Source organism: Pristis pectinata, chromosome 26 (genome assembly GCF_009764475.1).
Source record: "Pristis pectinata isolate sPriPec2 chromosome 26, sPriPec2.1.pri, whole genome shotgun sequence".
In the NCBI taxonomy this organism is placed as follows: domain Eukaryota; kingdom Metazoa; phylum Chordata; class Chondrichthyes; order Rhinopristiformes; family Pristidae; genus Pristis; species Pristis pectinata.
In genome coordinates this window covers 19,180,940-19,201,370 of record NC_067430.1, presented here as the reverse complement: position 1 = coordinate 19,201,370, position 20,431 = coordinate 19,180,940, and the positions used below count along the sequence as shown (strand labels likewise).

The 20,431-nt window shown below is 41.2% G+C and overlaps 1 protein-coding gene across 3 annotated transcripts in view; it reads left to right on the top strand.

Annotated features, from left to right (window-relative positions):
- chd5 (chromodomain helicase DNA binding protein 5) overlaps positions 1-20,431 on the top strand; it is a 77,044-nt gene that overhangs the window by 1,882 nt on the left and 54,731 nt on the right. For 2 of the 3 annotated variants that reach the window (XM_052039346.1, XM_052039344.1), the window contains exons 2-3: positions 13,665-13,807; positions 20,013-20,131. In XM_052039346.1, the coding sequence (XP_051895306.1) occupies positions 13,665-13,807; positions 20,013-20,131 (262 nt within the window). The remainder of the gene's footprint in view (positions 1-13,664; positions 13,808-20,012; positions 20,132-20,431) is intronic. The other variant, XM_052039345.1, reaches the window with a different exon arrangement.

The window sequence follows — 20,431 nt, the reverse complement described above, 5'->3', positions numbered from 1 at the left end:
TGTATAGATGCGTGACTATATGCAGGAACATCCCCACACCTGCACACCATATGTTCACAGAAATGCATGCACACATACAGGCAAGAACATAGGAACAGGCCATATGATTCTTCAAGTCTGCTCTGTCGTTCATAAAGATTATGTCTGATCTTATAGTGGCCTTAACTCCACTTTCCTGCTTGTCCCATGTAACCCTTGATTCTGCTATAGTCACAAAAGCTATCTATCTAAGCCTTGAATACCTCTAATGATTATGCTTCCACAGCTCTCTGGGCAAGACTTCCAAAAACTGACAACTCTGAGAGAAAAAAAATCTTTCTTGGATCAGTCTTAAATAGCATTTTCCTAATAGGGAAAACATCCTTGCAGCAACTAACCTGTCAAGATCCCTCAGAATCTGCATGCTTTGTGAAGATCACCTCTCATTCTTTGAAAACTCAAGAGAAGATAGGTCTAATCTACTCATTCTTCCCACATAGATTCGCTTGATTGATTCCAATACAAGCATATCCTTAAGTAAAGAGACTAAAATTGTATGCCGTACCCAAGGTATGGACACACCAAAGCCCTGTATGATTACAGCAAGACTTTCATTCTTTTTGTACTCTTATCTTGTACTTATAACATTTGTGCTTCATCCCTATTGCAAAAAAGGCCAATATTCTGTTTGCTTTCTCTGTTAATTGTTGTACTACTGTGCTAACTTTGTTTCTTGTATGAAGATACATAGATTTTGCTGAATATCAGCATGTGTTAGTCACACAAAGTTTAAATAATCACTTTTTCTGTTTCCACTAAACTGGCTAATTTTGCATTGCATTATTTTCTTGCTTTCCTGCCCATTTTTGTATGAACAAACTTGCATATAATATGATCTCTTTGTCTATCTATAATATAGATTGGAAATTGCTGAGCACACTGCACTTTACCACTTATCAACCTGAAAATGACCCTTTATCCGTACTCCCTGCTTACTGTCAGTTAACCATTTTTCGATCCATGTTAATATACTATTTTCAGTATCATGTGTTTTTGTGGAGTCATCTTTTATGTGACACCTTTTGGAAATCCACATGCACTATATCCATTAGTTCCCTTTTAACTAACTTGCTGGTAGAAAACCATGTTTTGCCTGCCTAACCATATTATGATTTTCTATGTGTCCTGTTACTACTTCAAAATAGGCTCCAACATTTTTGCTCTCTGGCCTACTGCTTCCTGCTATCTTTCTCTCTCCCTTTTAGGGAAGTGATATCACATTTGCGGTTTTTCAATCTGTAGGGACCTAGTCAAAGTCTAGGCAACAGTGGGAATCAAATCTATTACAAAAGACTTCTCTTCCATGCTATCTGGATGTCCCGAGAATTTTGTAGCCAGTGAAGTTCTTTTGAAGTGGAGTTGGTATGTGGGAAATATGGTAGCCACTCTGCTCAGAGGAAGTTCCAGATAATTCATTGTGACAATGAACAGATAATGTTTTTGTGCAAAGTTGATTGAGAGATAAATGTTGACCAGAAACATTCCAGCATCTATGGGGTGAGTTAATGCTCTGGGTCAGTGACCCCTAATCAGTTTATCTCTTCCTGTAAAAGGTTATCTCTCCCCACAGATGCTGCCTGACCTGCTGACTGTTTTCAACATACTGTTTTTATTTCACATTTTCAGTATCTGGAGTATTTTGCTCTTGGATCAATATAACTTCTGCTCATCAAATTATTGCCATTGGGCTTGTTATACTTGAAAAAGAGGTTCAGGCCTTGGTTTAATTTCTCATTCAAATGTGGGCTGGTCTAACAGCTCAGTATCTATTGCACTAAAGAGCCAGGTTAGATTTTTGTGCCCTGAACTTTGGAACTTGAAGCCACAATCTTCTGACTTGGAAGCAACAGTGTTATTGACTGACCAACTGCTGACACTATGACCCATATTTAATCAGAAATGAACCCAGGTGCTAACTAATACCCTGAACAGTTTGACTGTTAACTCTTCTGAATTGCATTCTGTTTTGGCTTGATAGCTTTACATCCTTTATTTTATTTCTGCTCACATTGGCTTTGTATGTTAGATGTGCTAGACTTACAGATATCTTTCATTTTCATCTTTGGCAATTTTACTGTCTTTTGTAAAGTATGTGCATTACCTATTTATCCTTATGACCTACAGAATTTTGTGCTTGTAAAGAATATCTCACAAGTTTACCAACAACAAACAGGTAGATCGCATCATGAGCAGGATAAAAGCAAGTATTAAATTTCACAGATCTACAAATACATCAAACAAACGAACAAAATCAGCAAATGGGTTTCATTGTAGATGGGTGAGAGGTCATCCAGTTTAGGGATCTAAAGGGATTGATCAGGGTACTTTATAAGTGGTGAAAAACTAGAAATGATGAAAATTCAAAAGTTTAATGGAATTCTGTGTATTACGTTATAACTTAAGATACTCAGCAAAATAGGATAAAGATGTGTATGTAGATTTGGGTCACAAATAAGCCAATATCTCATTGAATGGTGCAACAGGTTTGAGGAGTTAAATGATCTGCTTCCATGTCTACATTTTCTGGCTTTATATCTGTCCATACAACTTTTGTCCAGCACACACTGGCTAATGATCCACAAAAGTAGGAATGTTATGCTTCAGTTGTACAGGGCATTGGTGAGACCACATCTGGAAAACTGTGTATAGTATTTTTTCTCCTGATGGAAACAAACTCCTGAGGAGTCTTGATAGGGTAGATGTGGAGAGGATTTTTTCCCCTGTGGGAGTATCCAGGAGTAGGGGTCACTATTTAAAGGTAGGCTGTCACCTATTTATGACAGATAAAATGCTGTTTTTCTTGGAGTTCGTGAATCTTTGCAACTCCCTTCCTTAGAGGCTAATGGAAGAAGAATCTTTGGATATTTTTAAGGTAGAGGCAGATAGATTCTTAATAAGCAAGGTGGTGAAAAGTTTTTGGGGGTAGGTGGGAATATGGAGTTGAGGTTAGTTATACCAACTATATTAAATGGTAGAGGAGGCATGGAAGGGCTGAGTGCACTGCTCCTAATTTGTACATTGTTCCAGGGTGCACCGTGACCCCAGGTACATTGCTTGACTTTGTTGTTCCGAGCAGTAGCATAGTGGTTCAGATCCTACCATGACAGCTGGCTAATTTGTTCAGTTAATGAAATAATCTGGGGGAAAATATAGTTAATGGTAACCATGACCTTGAAATTACTGCATTGTTGTAAAAATGCACCTGATTCACTAATGTCTCTCACTTAAGGAAATCTGACTTCCTGAATCATTCTAACTTTGTATGTGACTCAAGAGCCGAAGCAATATGGATGACTCTTAACTGCCCCATGAAATGGCACATCAAGCAACTCAAATGCATCAAAATGCTATGAAAAATCATCAGGAATAGTACTTGATCAACCAAGCATTGGATTTGAATATGGCAACACATTTAGCCAGTTACATCTGAAAAGGCTCCCATGTGAACTTCTGGGGATGTGCATGAATAGAGCTATTTCACAGATTATTCAAACAATAGTCTGATGTAGTCACACTTGGAATTGCAACTTTCTGCCATTGTACCAGACTGTTCCCACCTGAGGTGACAGTTGGGAAGGAGCAGCTCTGAGTCGCTTCAACATTGACTCTGGATCCATAATGTTTTAAGCCTTGAGTTAACTCAGGCAAGGAACTCTCTTGCTGATTTCACCCATCTGATAAATCCATACTTTTGCACATCAATTGGAAGAAGCACTCAGAGCAGGAAGCTTTGGATGGGGGACCTTGTAGTCCTTCACCTAGAGTTGATCATTAGCAACTCTGGGTGATGGACTATATGTTGGCTGGATTCCGAAGGACATTTAAGAAGCATCTAGACAAGCACTTAAATTACCAGCGTATTAGGAGCATATGGACCAAATGTGGGTAATTAAGTACAATCGTTGGTATGGATGTGATGGGCTATGGGACGTGTTTCTATATTGTATGACTCCATGACTCCAAGTTGCCAGACTAGATCTGCAGTACATGAGAAATCCCATACTAGAGGTGAACATATTTGATCTCACCTTTGCCAAATTATCTGTTGTGGATGCATCTTTCCATTAGAGTATTGGTAGGAGTGACCAGAATTCTTGTGGAGACAAATTTCGGCTTTCACACAAAGGGCATCCTTCACTATGTTTTGTGCTACTACCACCACCTTAAATGGGAACGGTTAAGAATGGATCAAAGAGCTCAACACTGGGCATCTGTGAGGTGCTATTGTTCATTAGCAACAGAATTGTACTCCACCACAAGCAATAACCTCGGGGCCTGGTATATCCCTCGCTCTATAATTACCTTCAAACCAAGTTCAAGAAGGGGCATAGAAGGACATGGCAGAAGGAGCACAGCATGCCTTAAGAATGAGGAACCAACCTGAAACTATAACAGAGTTATATGTTATATGTGCACACCAAACAAAAGCAGCATGCAGTTGACAGAGCTAACTGAAGCCACAACCAATATATTAGATCAAAGCTCTGCAGTCTTACATCATCCAACGTAATTAAAAACAGCTAATGGGGTTGGTGCAGGTGGGAGGATGCACCATGAACATCCTTCACCTCAATGACAGCAGGGCCCAGCAACTAATTTCAAAAGACATGCCTGAAGCATTTGCAACCATATTCAATCAGAACTGGAAAGTATATCATCCATTGTGGCTGCTAACAGAAGCCAATTGGTTCACTCAAGAAGTTGGTGTGCACACTGGATATAACAAAGGCTATTTGCTCCGACAACATCCCAGCTGCTTTGTTGAAGGTGTACTGTGCAAGCTGTTCCAGTACACTGCAACATTTGCATCTATCCCACAATGTGGAAAATTGCTCAACCATGTCTTGTTCACAAAAAGCTGGGCTAATCAGTCCAGCAAGTTCATACCCACCAGTCTCATCATCAATACAGTGATGAAAAGCATCTTTGAACATGCTAATGCGTGGCACTTGCTTGTCAATGACCTCCTCATTTTGATATTCATTTTGAGTTGGTCAAGACTACTCTGCTCCAGACACTGTTACAGTCTTGGTCCAAATATTGATAAGTGAGCTGAATTTCAAGGATGAGGTGATGATGGCTTTCCTTGACATCCAGACAGCATCAAGGAGTCCTGGATATTGTGGAAAAACTCTGTGATAGGTGGGGTCAACTTGGTAAAAAGGAAGAGGGCTACAATTTGTGGAGGCCCAAGATTTTGCTGCAGCATCTGAAGCTCAATCATCAGGTGCTTCATCAATTATGCAGCTTTTTTGTTTTTCACAAGTCTTCACATCAGAGTCGTCTATGCCTGCATGCAGAAAGACCTTGATGACATTCAGGCATTGATTGATAAGTGGCAGACTATATTTGTGCCACACAAGTGGAAGGCATTGACTATATCCAGTAACGAGATGTTAACCCGATGCCTCACATCTTCCCCTTGGCACTCAATCACATTGTGATTGCTGAAAACCCCACTAATGTCTTGGTTGTCACCATTGACCAGAGACTTAACTGGACAAGCCATGCAAATACTGTGACATTGCCAGCAGCTCGGAGGCTGAGTATTCTATGATGAGGTGGTTGTCTCCTGACTCTTCAAAGACTTTCCACCAGCTACAAAGCACAAGTCAGGAATGTAATGGAATACTCCTGCCTTACCTGAACAAGTGCAGCAATGTTCGAGAAGTTTAATGGTATCCAGGGCGCAACAACAAACTTGATTGGTACCAATCAACGACTCTAAACATACATTCCCTCTACCATTGAATCCCTGTGGATGCAATGTGTACCAATTGCAAATTCTGCTGCAGTAACTTGATGAGGATTCTTTAACAGTTCTGTGACCTCTACTATCAAAATGGGATAAGTTAGCCAGCACATGGAAAGACCACTTGCTTTCCAAGTCGCACATGACCCTGACTTGGAAATAGATTGCTGTATCTTTTACCAATGCCTGTTAAAAATAGTGAACTCCCTACTTAACACTGAGAAAACCTTCACTGTAGAGGTCCCAGAATTCCAGAAGGTGATTCACCACAACTTCCTGAGGGTATCTGGGAATGGGTAATAAATTGTAGCCTCTCCTGTGATTCCTGCATCTTGTGGGGGGGGGGGGGGGTAAACATTTTAGGCCACTACACTGAATTAACTTTGTTTTCCAATTTTGTCATTGTTCTGTATCATTCACTGAATGTCTAGTTCTTGCTGAGGTAATGCTGCTTGACCAAGATTTCCCAGGAGCATAATCAGTTGAAATTTGACACAGAGCTGCTGTGGAAGATGTTAGGACAGGTGTCCACAAGTAGATGCAAATGCTGGAAATTGGAAGTAAAACCAAAAAATACTGCGAATAATCAGGCAACATCTATGGACAGAGGAAGTTATTGTTTAGGGTTGATGACCTACCGTGAGGTATCTGTTTTGAGCTTGGTCGAATGTTCATGTAGGGAATTTCAGGGCTCAAGGTTTTGGCAACTGAATGTAGTCATCAATCATGAACGAAAGGGAAGGGGAGCCCTTCCAGTTGTACTAAGCAAGGAGCAAAGAACTGTTGTGTCTAGTTCTTTTTCTTCCAACCCGTCTCCACCACCTCCCACTCTTGGCTGTGACCCCTTCACCCACCTCACTCAGCGATGTCCTCATACTCCTCTGCCTATCCCTTCTCCCCTCTTCCCCCTCCCCCACCCTGCTTGATTGTGAGATAGGGCAACGGGGAAGGAGCATGGGAGTGTGATTATTTGGACAGTTCTACTTTGCATGCTGTATCATTTCATGATTTCATTTTAAAGTTCCTATTAAAGTTTATCTGTGCTGTTCCAACTCCTGCTGTTCATTCTTGATTTTAATTACTGCACTATTGGTAGTCTATCCTTTAGCTGCCAAGGCCCTTTACCTCTTAACCTCTCCCTCTGCTGACCTAACCTTCCTGAAAGCCTGGGAGCACTCGGCACTTCTGATGAAGGGTTCTTGACCTGAAATGCGGACTCTATTTCTATCCCCACTGATGCTGTCTGACTTGATTGCTTCCAGTATTTGAAAATTAAAAAAAACAACTGCAGATGCTGGAAATCTGAAATACTATCAGAAAATGCTGGAAACACTCAGCAGTTCAGCATCTATAGACAGAGAAACATTAATGTTTCAGGTCAGGGACATCTTCTGATGAAGGGTCAGAATGTGGAACTGCTGAGTGTTTCGTGAATTTTCTGTTTACATTTTGTATTTTTAATATCTGCAGTTCTTTTGCTCCAACTGCCTTTAAGCCTACCATGTGGCTTAGTATCTTGTGTTGTTTGAGAATGTTCTTGCAAAGGTCTTTGGATGTTTCGCTATGTTTAAGATACCTTATAAGTACAGGTTACTGTCTCTTAAGTCACCTTGTCATGATAACAAAGTCCAATTCTATTATTGTGATTGTGCTGGTTGTGCAAGGTGTATGAGAAATGGCTTGCCTGCCATGATTTCTTGAAATTGATGTAGAAGATGTCAAAAGCCTGGAGATCTGATCCATAACCTCCACCCCTCACACAACCTTGCTTTTGCCCTAATTAATCTGCGCATTTCCACATATTCACTTTTTTCTCCTAACACTTGAGTTGAGTTGCATGTTATTTTCAAAGTTGGTTTTGAGGGCAGTTTCCCCATCGATATCCAGATTGCAACAGTAATCCCATTTGGTCATTGCACGAGGAATGCTAAACCAACTGACGAGATGGATGTTAAGGCTGTTTCCTCTGGCTGAAGTCTAGAACAAGTGTGTTTGGTCTCAGGATATGGCGTCAGTCACTTAGGGCTGGGATGAGGAGAGATTGTTGATGTTTGGGATTCACCCTTCCAGAAATCTCTGGTTGCTCGGTTGCTGAGTGTGATCAATAATTCCTTCACTACAAGAAGAATCGAAGGATGTAAGATCTGGTTGGAAAGTACAGGATCAGCCTTGACCTCAGTGAATGGTAGCAAAACCTTGAAGGGCCCTAAGGTCTACTTCTATTTCTTAAGTCACACAATATTCCTGAGTGATAATTTCCAGACTGGACACCAGTTGCTGTCTGTTGCCCTTGAGTAACTTCACTCTGACTCATCTGTTCTGGCTGAGCGGCAATGGAAGAGCAGTCCATTGCATTTTCTTCATTGTGATTGTTGTAGACGTATTATTTTTAAATGTCCTTCCATGCCCCTCCCTGCCACCTCTTTGCCCAGAGGGACCAGTACTTGCACAGTGCCCTGGTATCCATTCGTCAAATGTGAGTCTTGAAAATACCAGGGAGCCATTCAGTGGTCAAGGGTATCAAAGTTGAAAATTGCTCTTGCCAACCTTCTCTCTCGCTCACTTATCCCACTCCAATACTGCCTGTACCTCTGACCGGATATTATGCATCTAGTCTAACAGTCATCACCTTTGGTGCCGAGAGAGAGTTCATGCTGTTTTCTTAATCCAGCTGAGCTGGACAGTGGTCCTGAAAAGGAATCCATGCCAACTTCTTGCTCCACACTTTCACTGGCCATGCCATGCTTTAGAAATATTGAAAGATTCTGTATAAATCTATCATTTTCTAACTTGTTTGCTGGTGACTGCCTACTTGTTTTTCTCTTGCTTCTGTTTCCACCTTTCCATTCTCCTTCTCCTCCTGTTATTTCATTCTTGTCCTCTTCCTGTTTCCCTGCCATCTGCCTGGTTTCCATCCAGATTACGGTTGGAAGATCTCACCCTGTTGGAACTGGCTGATATTGGTAGGATTACCATCCTGTGCAGCCTGAAGTGTCATTGCAATTGGTCAAATTAACCATCATAGCCACTCCCCATTCCATCCCATGTGGATGGTGTTTCCATGGTGCTGATATCTGGTGTTTTCACTTCTGATATGCACCATTTTAGCAGATGACCAATGAGCAGCAACGAAGAAAATAAAACCCATAATGATCAAAACACACTCTCTTCTGTCTCACTATTTTTCCAAGATATGTACAAAAGAAGTTGACATGCACGTGTGTGTGAGTAAATTGAGAGCACATGACTGAAGATGGTGGACGTTACTCATTTTTATTTACTGATCAATACAGTCTGCCACATCTGGAGTTCAACTCAGCCACATTTGGTTAATTACATTGTGCAGCGCTGAGCTAAAGCATTGCTATAGAAATCTAGCAGCAATTTGCAGTATTAGGGATGGCCATTTTGAGGGATCAATTGCTAAATAAATCTGTGATAGCAGTGCAGGATAAACAAAGCTCAGCTTCACAGTGACTCACCGGAGAATGGCTTCACACATTGTTATGATCTTGAGAGATTTATGTTTTGTTGCTATTCTTTGACCTCAATCCCAACAGAATTATCTTGCCTCTTTGTTAGCACAGAGTCATTTGATGTTTGGGGATTTAGATTTTAGAGTTATTAAACTCTGGACTGCTACAGTTGCAGAAAACAAGACTACTAGTTAACACTAAGGTGAAATTACAGGACTAGCAATCAGAGGCCTGGGCTTTTGATTCAATAACATAAGCTTGGATTCCTTGACAACAAAGTCAAAGTTGAGTTTATTGCCAAATGTACAAGTACATGCATGCACAGCTGCAATGAAAAACTTACTTGGGGAACAGCTGGAGAGCTTAAGTTAACTCATTAAAAATGGGTATGATCTGGTGAAGCAGGACTGATGTTCTTGGGAATTTGCAAACCTGGTCTAGTGATACAGAGGGCAGAGGACATCTTTGTCTGTTGTCAAAGTGAAATCTCCCCCGTAAGGAGGTGAGGGCTGAATTTTCTCCTTAAATTTCTAATGTTCTTTAATTTTAAGAAGTTGGACTCAGTAATGCTAATCATGAAACCACTGGATTGTTGTAAAAACGCAACTGATTTTCCGATGTCCTTTAGAAAAGGAAATTTGCCATCCTTACCTGGTTAGGCCAATAAAGGACTCCAGACCTGCAGCAATGTGGTTAACGGCCTTCTAAACCAGCCCATTCAGATTGGGGATCAGTTGAGTTGTACATAAATGGTGGCCAAGCCAGTGGCATCCACATTGGGGGAGTGAGCAAATTAAAAATACCTTAAATGAGAATTTTGAGTTCCAAGCAGAGTAGTGACTTTACCAAGTTTATTAATTGGGTTTCAGGTTATTATTCAAGGTTTGAATAGTTTGAGCTGCAAACTGTTTGGGAATCGTTCAGATATTAATGAGTGACAGAATTGTTGTGCACTTCATTGAGCTACTGTTGGCAAAAAGACTTATGAAGGAATATTGAATACATAAGAATGGGAATCTTGCTGTGTATGATGCTGAGGAGAATTGATTGGGAATATGGATTTTACACTGCATCAATTAGGCCCTCTGATTTGGAACTGTATTGGTGAGAGCTAAGCCTACAGTGTGGTAACCACCCTAGGAATGTTTGATGGAACAATATAGAAGGAACTTTCATCCTTGTTCCATTAGCCCTGAGATAAGGTGGTGCTTTATTCTGTATCTCTTTGTTACTGTACTTCCTTGGGAGAGTTTGATGCAAAGCAGGAGGAGCTTTACTTTGTATCCAACTCTTACTGTAGCTACTCTGGAAATGTTTGATGGGACAGGAGAGAAAGAACTTTACTCTTAACTTGTGCTGTTCCTGCTGCTGGCAATGGTTGATGCTACTGGTAGTTGTAGAGAGAGAAAATAACTAGTTTTTAAGAAAAGTCTAACTCTCACTTTGAAAAGAATAATCTGACTGTGAACACAATGTATATTTACTTCTTGAAATACTTGCAGCTAACTTTGAATAAGAAAGTTATTTTGTATCTGGAGCATTGAATTTGAACAGCTCAATTTGATTCCAGCTTGTTACTCTCTTTTATGAAGTACTTAATGACTATAAAATGTACACTGTTTGTGGTAAAATGGGTTTGTCTCATTTTATTTTCACGGTGTGTGAGGTGACTCATTGATTAAATGAGATTATGGTCCAGGTGAAGCAGTGATCCATTTCCACTTCCAATCTAGCCTACTGTATTCGGTGTTGTCAATGTGGTCTCCTCCATGTTGGAAAAACCAAATACAGGCTGAGCAATCGCTTTGCGGAGCATCTGCTCTCAAACCTGACCTTCCGGTTGCCTGCCATTTTAATTCGCCATCCCCCTCTCAGTCTGTGGCCTCCTCCACTGTTACAGTCAGGCCCAATGCAAACTTGAAGAATAACACCTCAGTTTTGGTCTGGACACGTTGCATCCTGTAGGATTACATATAGAGTTCTTAAAGTTCAGATGACTCTTTTCTTCTTGTATCAGGACTGGCTATTTGTGCGTGCTATTCCTCCCCTGCCCCACTTTTTTTTTCCCATTTGTGTATTCTGGCCTGCTCAGCAAGTCCATGTAGGCCAGACAATTCAATAACACTCAGACCTCGCAACACGTTACACAAAGGAACTTAACTGTCCATTCAGTGGCTCCATCATTTCACCCTATTACTGATATTTCCTTTCTTCCACCCATTCCCCTCCCCACCTGCTCTATTACTTAAAACTAACTTGATTTTTCTCTCTCTCTCAGTTCTGATGAATAGTCTTTGACATGAAACACTAACTGGTTTCTCTTTCCATAGATGCTGCTTGACAGGCTGAGTTCTTCCAGTATTACTGTTTTTGTTTTACATTATGGTCTGTATGGTACATTGAAGTTGGTCTGAAGAAAGACCTGTATTTCTATCACATTTTCATAGGCCCAGGAGATCCTAAATTGCTTCCAGCCTGTAGATGCTATTGAAGTGTGGCCGCTATTGCCCTGTAGGAAACAAGGCAATCTCTTAAATTGCAGCAAGCTCCCAAACTCTACAATGTGCTAATAAGGACAAACATTGTTATGATGATATTGCTGGGAAGGTAAATAATGGCAGGACTTGGGGAGGTCCCTGCTTTGCTTTATGAGGTCTTTTAGAGCAATGGCAGAGCCACTATTGATGAATCCCATCATAAAAGTTCTTTCCATTAGTTTTAGTGGATTAGAGCAATGTGGTATTCAGTCACACGACCAATAACACTAGTTGCTTGTTTGTAAGGAGTTGTCCACTCTGGCCAGACTTTGCTGACTCGCCATTCAAACAAATGAGTGAAGCTATTTTTTAAATAAATGGTGGCAAGACTGGCACTTGCTATCCATGTCTTGGTGGTGGGGGTTTACCTTGATCTGCAGGAGTTCTTCATTTATTGTGTAATGAAAGGTTTGTACTTGCAAGAAAGTTAAGATTGGATTGGTAAAATAATTTTCAGAACAGTACAGAAAGGGCTTCAAGCTGGGTGAACATTGACCTACCTCTCATCCTTGAATGTTAATGAACTGACTGGACGTTTTGAACGATCTACTTTTAATAAATATTTGAGTAATTTGAAATTGGAAATTACTGAGCGGTGAATCAAGCATGTACACAAGTTCTTAAAATGGGACACAATTATTGCTCATTGTACAGCATGGACAATTGAAAGGACAAAGGGCATAGCTGTAGGAGGAGTTGTATGTGTCAGCATCGGATGGAAACTTCTGGAGAGTTAATGAAACCTGAAGAGCGGGTGATATTATTTGTTTGGATTTTCAGAAGGCTGTTGATAAGTTTCATAGGTAACCCTTGTAATGAGGACCATGACTCAAGTAATTAATGGCGTTAATTACTTGAGTCATGGTCCTCATTACAACTATCTACACTGACTCCTGGTTTGATGGTTAGGTTGGGTAACTCTCTTTCATGGCCAATGATTGGCTAAGTTTCACTGGCATCTATTCTGGGTTCTTTGCTGTTCCTTGGTGATTTGAAGTAGAATGCTTTTTATTAAATTTGCTAATGATTCTACAATGTTTGGTTGGTTGGTATCAATGATACCATAATGATTCTGGAATTGTTTGTTAAAGGATTAAATGGAATTGTGAGCCCTGCTCCTCTCATGGACATGAGCTGCCTCAAGGATGAATATCAGGCAGCCTGTACCCAGGCAGTTCCTTCCCTGGAAATGTCCTAAACTGTGATACACAATCTTGTTCACTCATCATACCAGTGCTCACTGCTTCCTCGTCCAGTAAAACATCATTTATTTCTCATCCCTCCATGGCCTTTCTCCATTCCTGGAAACCCCATGAGGTCTTTGTTGTTCTCCAGTTTTGGTCTCTTTGTCCTTCACTTGACCTTTGGCAGGTGTGATGAGTGAAGAAGATTCAAGTACTTAGGTTCTTAATTATGGAAATTTGTTCCAAAAATGCCTTTAACTGTCTACCTCTCATCTCTTTGAAGATGCTCCTTGAAATCTTTCCAGATTGTGCTTTTGGTTTTGCCTGATGTTAACAAGCTCTCGCTGTGGCTTAAGGTCAAATTTTGTGTGATATTGGGGTATATTGTAACATTTAAGGTACTATATAAATGGAAGCTATTGCTTTCATTTTGTAAGGCTAGCAAGACAATCGATTATGGACATGGGCTTCATTTTTGATGTGCTTGCTGGCTATTGTCTTAATGCGTAATTGGGGTAACTGAGATTATAGATGATTGGAAACTGCACACACTTACATCTCACTCTGCTTCATTCTTTTAATGTTTATGTTCTGTGGAAAATAAGATGTCTTCCAATCTGATGCAGTAAGTCCTGGTGGACTTGGCTGAATCCTGAACGTCTGTCTTAATTTTCAGAGGAAGAGGAGGAGGAGGAGGAGGAAGAGGAAGGTCGTGAAGCAATGTTTCCAGAAGAAGAACCAGCCAAAGTGAAGAAAAAAAGGAAACCACGGAAACAGAAAGAGAACAAGACTCCCAAAATGAAGAAGAGAAAGAAGGAGGTAATGTGAGGAAGGATGGAAGGGATTATAGCTGTTAGGTCAGTTGGAAAATATCAAGGGAGAAGGCATGGAGTTGCAGTTAACGTGTACTTGGGGGAAAAAGAGGGGATGTGGATGTTGCTGCCAACACTGGCATTTATTGTGTATTCTTAATTGTCCTTGAACTGAGGAAACAGTGAAGAGTCAACCACATTGATGAGTGTGGAGAGACACACAGGCCAAACTGGGCAGTAGATTACCTTTGTGAAGGACATTGGTTATCCAGAGGGATGTTTACAACAATCCAGCAGCTTCACCGTCAATGTTACTGAGACCACATTTTAACATTTACATTTTGTGTTATTGCTATGATGGGATTTGAAGTCTTATTTCTGGATCAATGGTTCAGAACTCTGGCCAGCTTTTGTGAAGATTTCTATAGAAGAATGGGAGAATGAAGAAGGCTTTATGGACAGAGTTGGAGAGAGTCTGACTGGTTCTGTCTCCAAAGGCAGGGGAATGCACTGAGAGCCAGAGGCTCTGAAGGCTGTGGGGATAAGTGCAAGGCTGGAGGATATTGCAAATGTAGAGTGGGTGAATTTGAAGGTGGTGATTTCTCATTTGGTAACACTGGAGAGCGGCACCACTCTAGAGCAGTGAAAGCTGGAGTGACATAGATTGTTGGGACTTTGTGGAAGTTTACAAGGAGGCAACTGGCACCAAAAGTGAAGGTAAATGTAGCAGTGACAGTGAGTTAGGGAAGGAAACTCAATTTGCTGGGGTATAAAATATTCAGGCAAGACAGGGGGGAAGTAAGAGAGAAGGTGTCATTGCACTGTTAGTCAATCACTGCATTACTTCAGTGCTGCAATGCGTTACAAAGAAAAAGGAGCTTAACTGCCCCTTAATTTCACCTTACCAGTGAAATTTCCTGTGTTCCACCCACTGCCCTCCCCTACCTTCTCTGCCACTTAGGCTTTTCTGCTTTTGTGTCAGTTATGGATACAAGACCGAGATTCTGAAATGGGGTTTGAACGCAGTTCTGTTTGGCTTGGGTTTGGGAGTGCAAACCACTAAGGCACGGCTGACCTGGTCTTGAGGTCATGTCGCTACTCCACCACCTACTTCCATTCCACAGTAGATTGGCCTGTTTTAGCGATGATTTTTTGTTAAACTGCCGTGCTGTGTACTAAAGTGTCATCTAAATGTTCATTGTTCCAGGATTATAAGGTGAAAAGGTCCATGCACTGACAGAAGGAACTTACCTTGGTGTCTGTCAGAAGAATGTGATTTCTGAGTACAAAACTAGTTGACAAATAGGCCAGTGGAGGAGGACAGCACAGAAGCCTCCTTCGCTTGTCACGTACAGCAGTGGTGTTTCCGTTTCTGGTTCCAATGTAGCTTGGGGGCTACTGGGCATATCTGCAATCAGGCAGGAAATATGTAGAATTGTTGGTGGTAGATTTTAACATTTATGTTTTGGCTGGGAAAAAAAACAGTTGATTTTTCAGGATAAATGATTTGCTTGAGAAATCTTCAGCTTATCCCTCACATTAGAAATTAGAACAGTATAGCACAGGAACAGGCCCTTTGGCCCACAGGGTCAGTGCTGACCATGATGCCAATTGAAACTGAATATCTGTCTGCACATGGTCTATATCCCTCAATTTCCTGCCTGTTCATGTGTCTGTCTAAATTGGGGCGGAAGGTTTGAGGTGTGTTTAAGAGAGCCTTTTGACGCAGTATGTAGATGGACCAATGGGAGGAGGAGCAGTACTGGATCTTATCTTGGGGAATGAAGCTGGTCGTGGAGAGAGTCAGTGTGGGGGGGGTGGGGGGCATTTTGGGAATAATGACCAGAACTGCATATTTCAAACTGATGATGGAAAAGGATAGGAATGGATCAGAAATAAATCGAGGGAAGGGCAATTCCCTTAGATTAAGGGAGGACCTGGCTAAAGTTGACTGGGAGCATCCACCTGAAAGCAAGTCTACACCTGCACAGTGGGACGCATTCAAAGCAAGAGTTCAAGACCAACATGTTCCTATGAGGGTAAGAGGCAGGGATAACAAGTTCAGGGAACCCTGGATGTCAGAAGTTATTGAGGTTTGGATAAAGAGAAAACATATGTCAGGAATAGGGAACTAAAGATAAGCAAGTCCCATCAGGAGTACAAAGAGTGTGGGGAGTTGTTTAAAAAGGAAATTAGGAAGGCAGAGAGGGGTCATGGAAAATCACTGGTAGACAGGATTAAGGTTAGTCTGAAGGTGTTCTATAAGTATATTAAAGGGAAAAGGAATAACCAGGGAAAGAGGGTCCATTACAGACAATAGGGATAATCTGTGTTTGGAGCCAGAAGGTATAGGAGTGGTCTGAAATGAATATTTTCCTTCAGTATTCACGAAGGAAATGGACAATAGGTGAAGAATTTAGCAAAGAAGAAGGTGCCAGTTTAGTACAAGTCTCAAATAAAGAGGAGATATTTGATGACTTAATGGGTTTATAAGTAGATAAATACCCAGGGCTGGATAGGATCTATCCCAGGCTGATGAGGGAGGCGAGGGAGGCAAGGGAAGAGATTGCCGGTGCTTTAGCGGAGATTTTAAGATCCTTGCTCACCACAAGTGAGGTTCATGCTGACTGGAGGACAGCAAATGTGGTCCCGCTTTTCAAGAAGCACAGTAGGGAAAAGCCTGGTAATTATAGATCTCTGAGGCTAGCATCAGTAGTAGGGAAGTTATTAGAGAAAATGCTGAGGGACAGGATTAACGATTACTTGGAATGACAAGATCTAATCCGAGACAGTCAACATGGCTTTGTCAAGGGCAGATCCTGTCTGATGAATCTGCTTGAATTTTTTGAAGAGGTAAACAACAAGTGTATTGATGAGGACAGAAAAGTTGATGTGGTTCACATAGACTTCATTAACACCTTTGACAAGCTCCCACATGGGAGACTGGTTCAAAAGGTTAGAGCTCATGGGATCCAGGTCACTTTAGCAAACTGGATCCAAAACTGGCTCAGCAATAGGAAACAGAGGGTGAGGGCAGAGGGGTGTTTTATTGATGTCTGTCGTTAGTGGTGTTCCTTAGGGATCAGTGCTGGGACCTGTTGCTGTTTGTAATATGTGAATGATTTGGACATGGATGTAGGATGCCTGATCAGTAAACTGCAGATAACATGAAGGTTGGCAGAGAGTAGTGGACAGTGTGGAGGGTAGTCTTAGGCTACAGAGTGATATCGATGTGTTAGTGAAATGGGCTGATAATTGGCAGATGGATTTCAATCCTGATAAATGTGAGGTGATGCATTTTGGGAGTACTGATGAGGCTAGGACATATAGCATGAATGGTAGGGTCTTGGGGAGCATTGATGAACAGAAGGATCTTGGAGTACAAGTCCAGGCATCCTTGAAGGTAGCAGCACAGTAGTAATTGTGGTTTGGAAAGATTACGAAGTACAGGCCTTCATTAGTCATGGCGTTGAATACAAAAGTAGAAAGATTATGCTCCAACTTTATAAAATGTTGGTTAGGCCTCAGCTGGAGTCTGTGCGCAGTTCTAGGCACACACTACAGGAAGGATGTGATAGTACTAGAGAAGGTACAGAGGCGATTCACCAGGATGTTGCCTGGGATGGAATATTTCAGTTATGAGGATACACTGGAGAAACTAGGTCTGTTCTTGGAGTGGAGGGGATTAAGAGGAGACATCACTGAGGTATATAAAATTACGAGAGGTATAGATAGGGTAGATTGCAGGAAACTTTACCTCGTATCAGAAGAAGACAGAGCAAGAGGACATAGATTTAGGATATGTGGGAGGAGATTCAGAGGTGTATGAAGGGGACCTTTTTAAACCCAGAGAGTGGCAAGTACCTGGAAGGCACTGCTGAGAGTGTGGTTGAAGCGGGGTTGCTGACAGTACGTAAGAAGTCTCTAGATGACCATGCGAATTGCTTAGGCATAGAAGGGTATGGGCTAAGTGCTGGGAGATGGGATTAGTATGGATGGGTGCCACTGGTCAGCGTGGATGTGGTGGGCCGAATGGCCTGTTTCCATGCTGGACATCTCCCTCACTGCAAGTTATTGTTTGTAATAGGCATTCTGTGATCTATTTGATACCACAGGAGATTTGCTGTGAACTTTCATTTTTTTTGGTCACTGTCATTAATGCGAAAGAATAACTTAAAATCTAGTTATTTAATGTATAAATGTAACTGATGTTACCAGCAACATTTGTGATTTAATCAGGAAGATTCCCTTGGCATTTCGTGGGCTTTGTGGTTTTTGGTGAACTTGGCACACTACTAGTACAGGAAGGAAGCGTGTGCTTTTGGTTTGATGGTATTACATATTTCCTTCCTGTATCAGTGATTCCCTTAAACGAAGCACTTGTTTACTGATCTTCAAACAACCCAGATCAACCCTTTATTGAACCATCAAAATTTGTCCTTACCTTTTTGGAATAATTCCTCCTGCCTTTTGGTTTAAGCCAACAATCAAGGGCAGTAATTGCCAAATGTTAAGGCAGGCTAAATGGAAATTCACAGTGACTAAATGGCCATCCTAGCGAGCATATTCAAACACTTACAGCTTGCAGAATCTGCTGTGTAAGGTAATTAACTTCATATGGTTTCAAGTGTAACTTCGTCTGGGCTGCAGAACTGTCTTGAAACTCAATATATCAGTTGAGGTTTTTAAACTGGCCTTGGTATCCCTGGGTTAGGGGGATGATTGGTCATTGGCGATATTTCAGCCAGAGTTTCTGTCTGTACCTCCTTGCTGTCCTCGGCCAATATTACATTTTGTCTGTTGCATCTCAACTAACATTACCAAACATTTATCATAATTATAACAATGCTGACACAGGAGACTGCAGATGCTGTAATCTGGAGCAAAAAACAAACAGCTGGAGAAACCCAGTGGGTCAGATAGCACAGACAGCATCTGCACCAGGACTCCTGATGTAGTGTCTTGACCCAAAACATCAAACTTCCTTCTGCCTCTACGGATGCTGTCTGACCTGCTGAGTTCCTCCAGCAGTTTGATTTTTTTGCTCCATTATCGCAATGCTATTTGTGGAGCTTGCTGTGTGCAAATTAGTAGCCATGTTTCCAGCAACAGTTTGCATTTGTTCTGTGCCTAACATAAGGTTAAGTGTTCCAAGGGGCTTCAAATAAAATCATCAAATAAAATTTGAGACCAAGCCATTTGAGATATTATGGCAGGTGGTGAAATGCTTGGTCAAAGAGTTGTTTTAAGCAGCACCTTAAAGAAAGAGCACAGAGAGGTTTAGCAACAAAATTCTATTAAGGTCTGACCATCAGAAATAGAATAATTAAAATCAGGAATTCACCTGAAAGGGGCCAGAAGGGTATACAGATTGATGGTGGTTACAGAGATAAGGGCATGGAGCAGTTTGTAAACAGGAATTTTGAAATCTTCTTTCCAAGAGTGGCTACACTTTGTAAGTACTTGATTGGCCATAGAATGGTTACAACATAGAAGGAGGCCATTACAACATAGAGGTTACAACATAGAAGGAGGCATCATGCCCATGCTGGCTTTCTACCAAAGGATTGGATGTGATGAGTTGAGATTAAATAAAAACAGTTCTTTCTCTTGCTTCATTAGTATTCTGTGTTATATGTTTGTGTGTGGGACAAGTATCAAACTGAGCTAAGTTCTGGTGTTTTTAGGTCTTTTACCAAACCTGCTCTTACTATGTAGTCTTGGTTGCAAAGACTAAGGCTTTGGACTGGTGCAAAGAGTACCTGCCATTTTGTACCCAAGTACAGTCACCACTTTCTGCAATAAAGGGAAATTTACATGGCAAGAATATGGACATCTGTATGATCTTGCAGCAGTCATAGCATTGTGGATCTTCAGGGGTTAAGTGAACCTGTTCAATGAAAGATTAATGTTATATTCAGTGACGGAGAGAGGGGGAAGTAATAACGAGTTAGGAATATAAACAAAAATTGCTGGAAGTACCAGACCAGGGCAAAATATACCACCTGAAGTTGTTGAACCTGGATGACTGGAAATACTGAATGGAAAGTGAGATGGGTGTTCCAGTTCATTGTCAATGTTTAGTTTCAAAAGTCTGAAGATCAGAAGAGAAATGGGGAGATGAGGGGATCCCCAGTTTTGGGAGTGATTGCGTGAGAATTGTCCAGTCTCTTGGTCACAATCTGTTTTACTCTTTTGCCCAAATTCTTCAGGAGCAGAAGTCCTCCACGTACTTGATGGATGACTGGGGTTTGGAAGATGTGGATTATGAGTTCACAGAGGAGGATTACCACACCCTGACCAACTATAAAACCTTCAGCCAGTTCCTGAGGTACACTTCTCTGGAATAATTGGTTAAGAATATTTTTTAAAAAATCATTTTTTAAAAAAAGGATTATTTTTGTTTTGACTTGCTTTTGCTGTTGTATCCTATTACAGTGTCAGGTTGCTGAGATTTTCCATGCTGATCCTATCTTATTAAATGAAACCCAAATGCAGTTCATTTCAGAAGTCTGAATCAAATCCAATTTGCAGTAATAAGCATTAGGTGCACTTCTAGGCCCCATGTGACACTTAACATACCTGTGGTTCTGACACAGTGAATTGTTCGCTGGATGTGTATGAATAACAG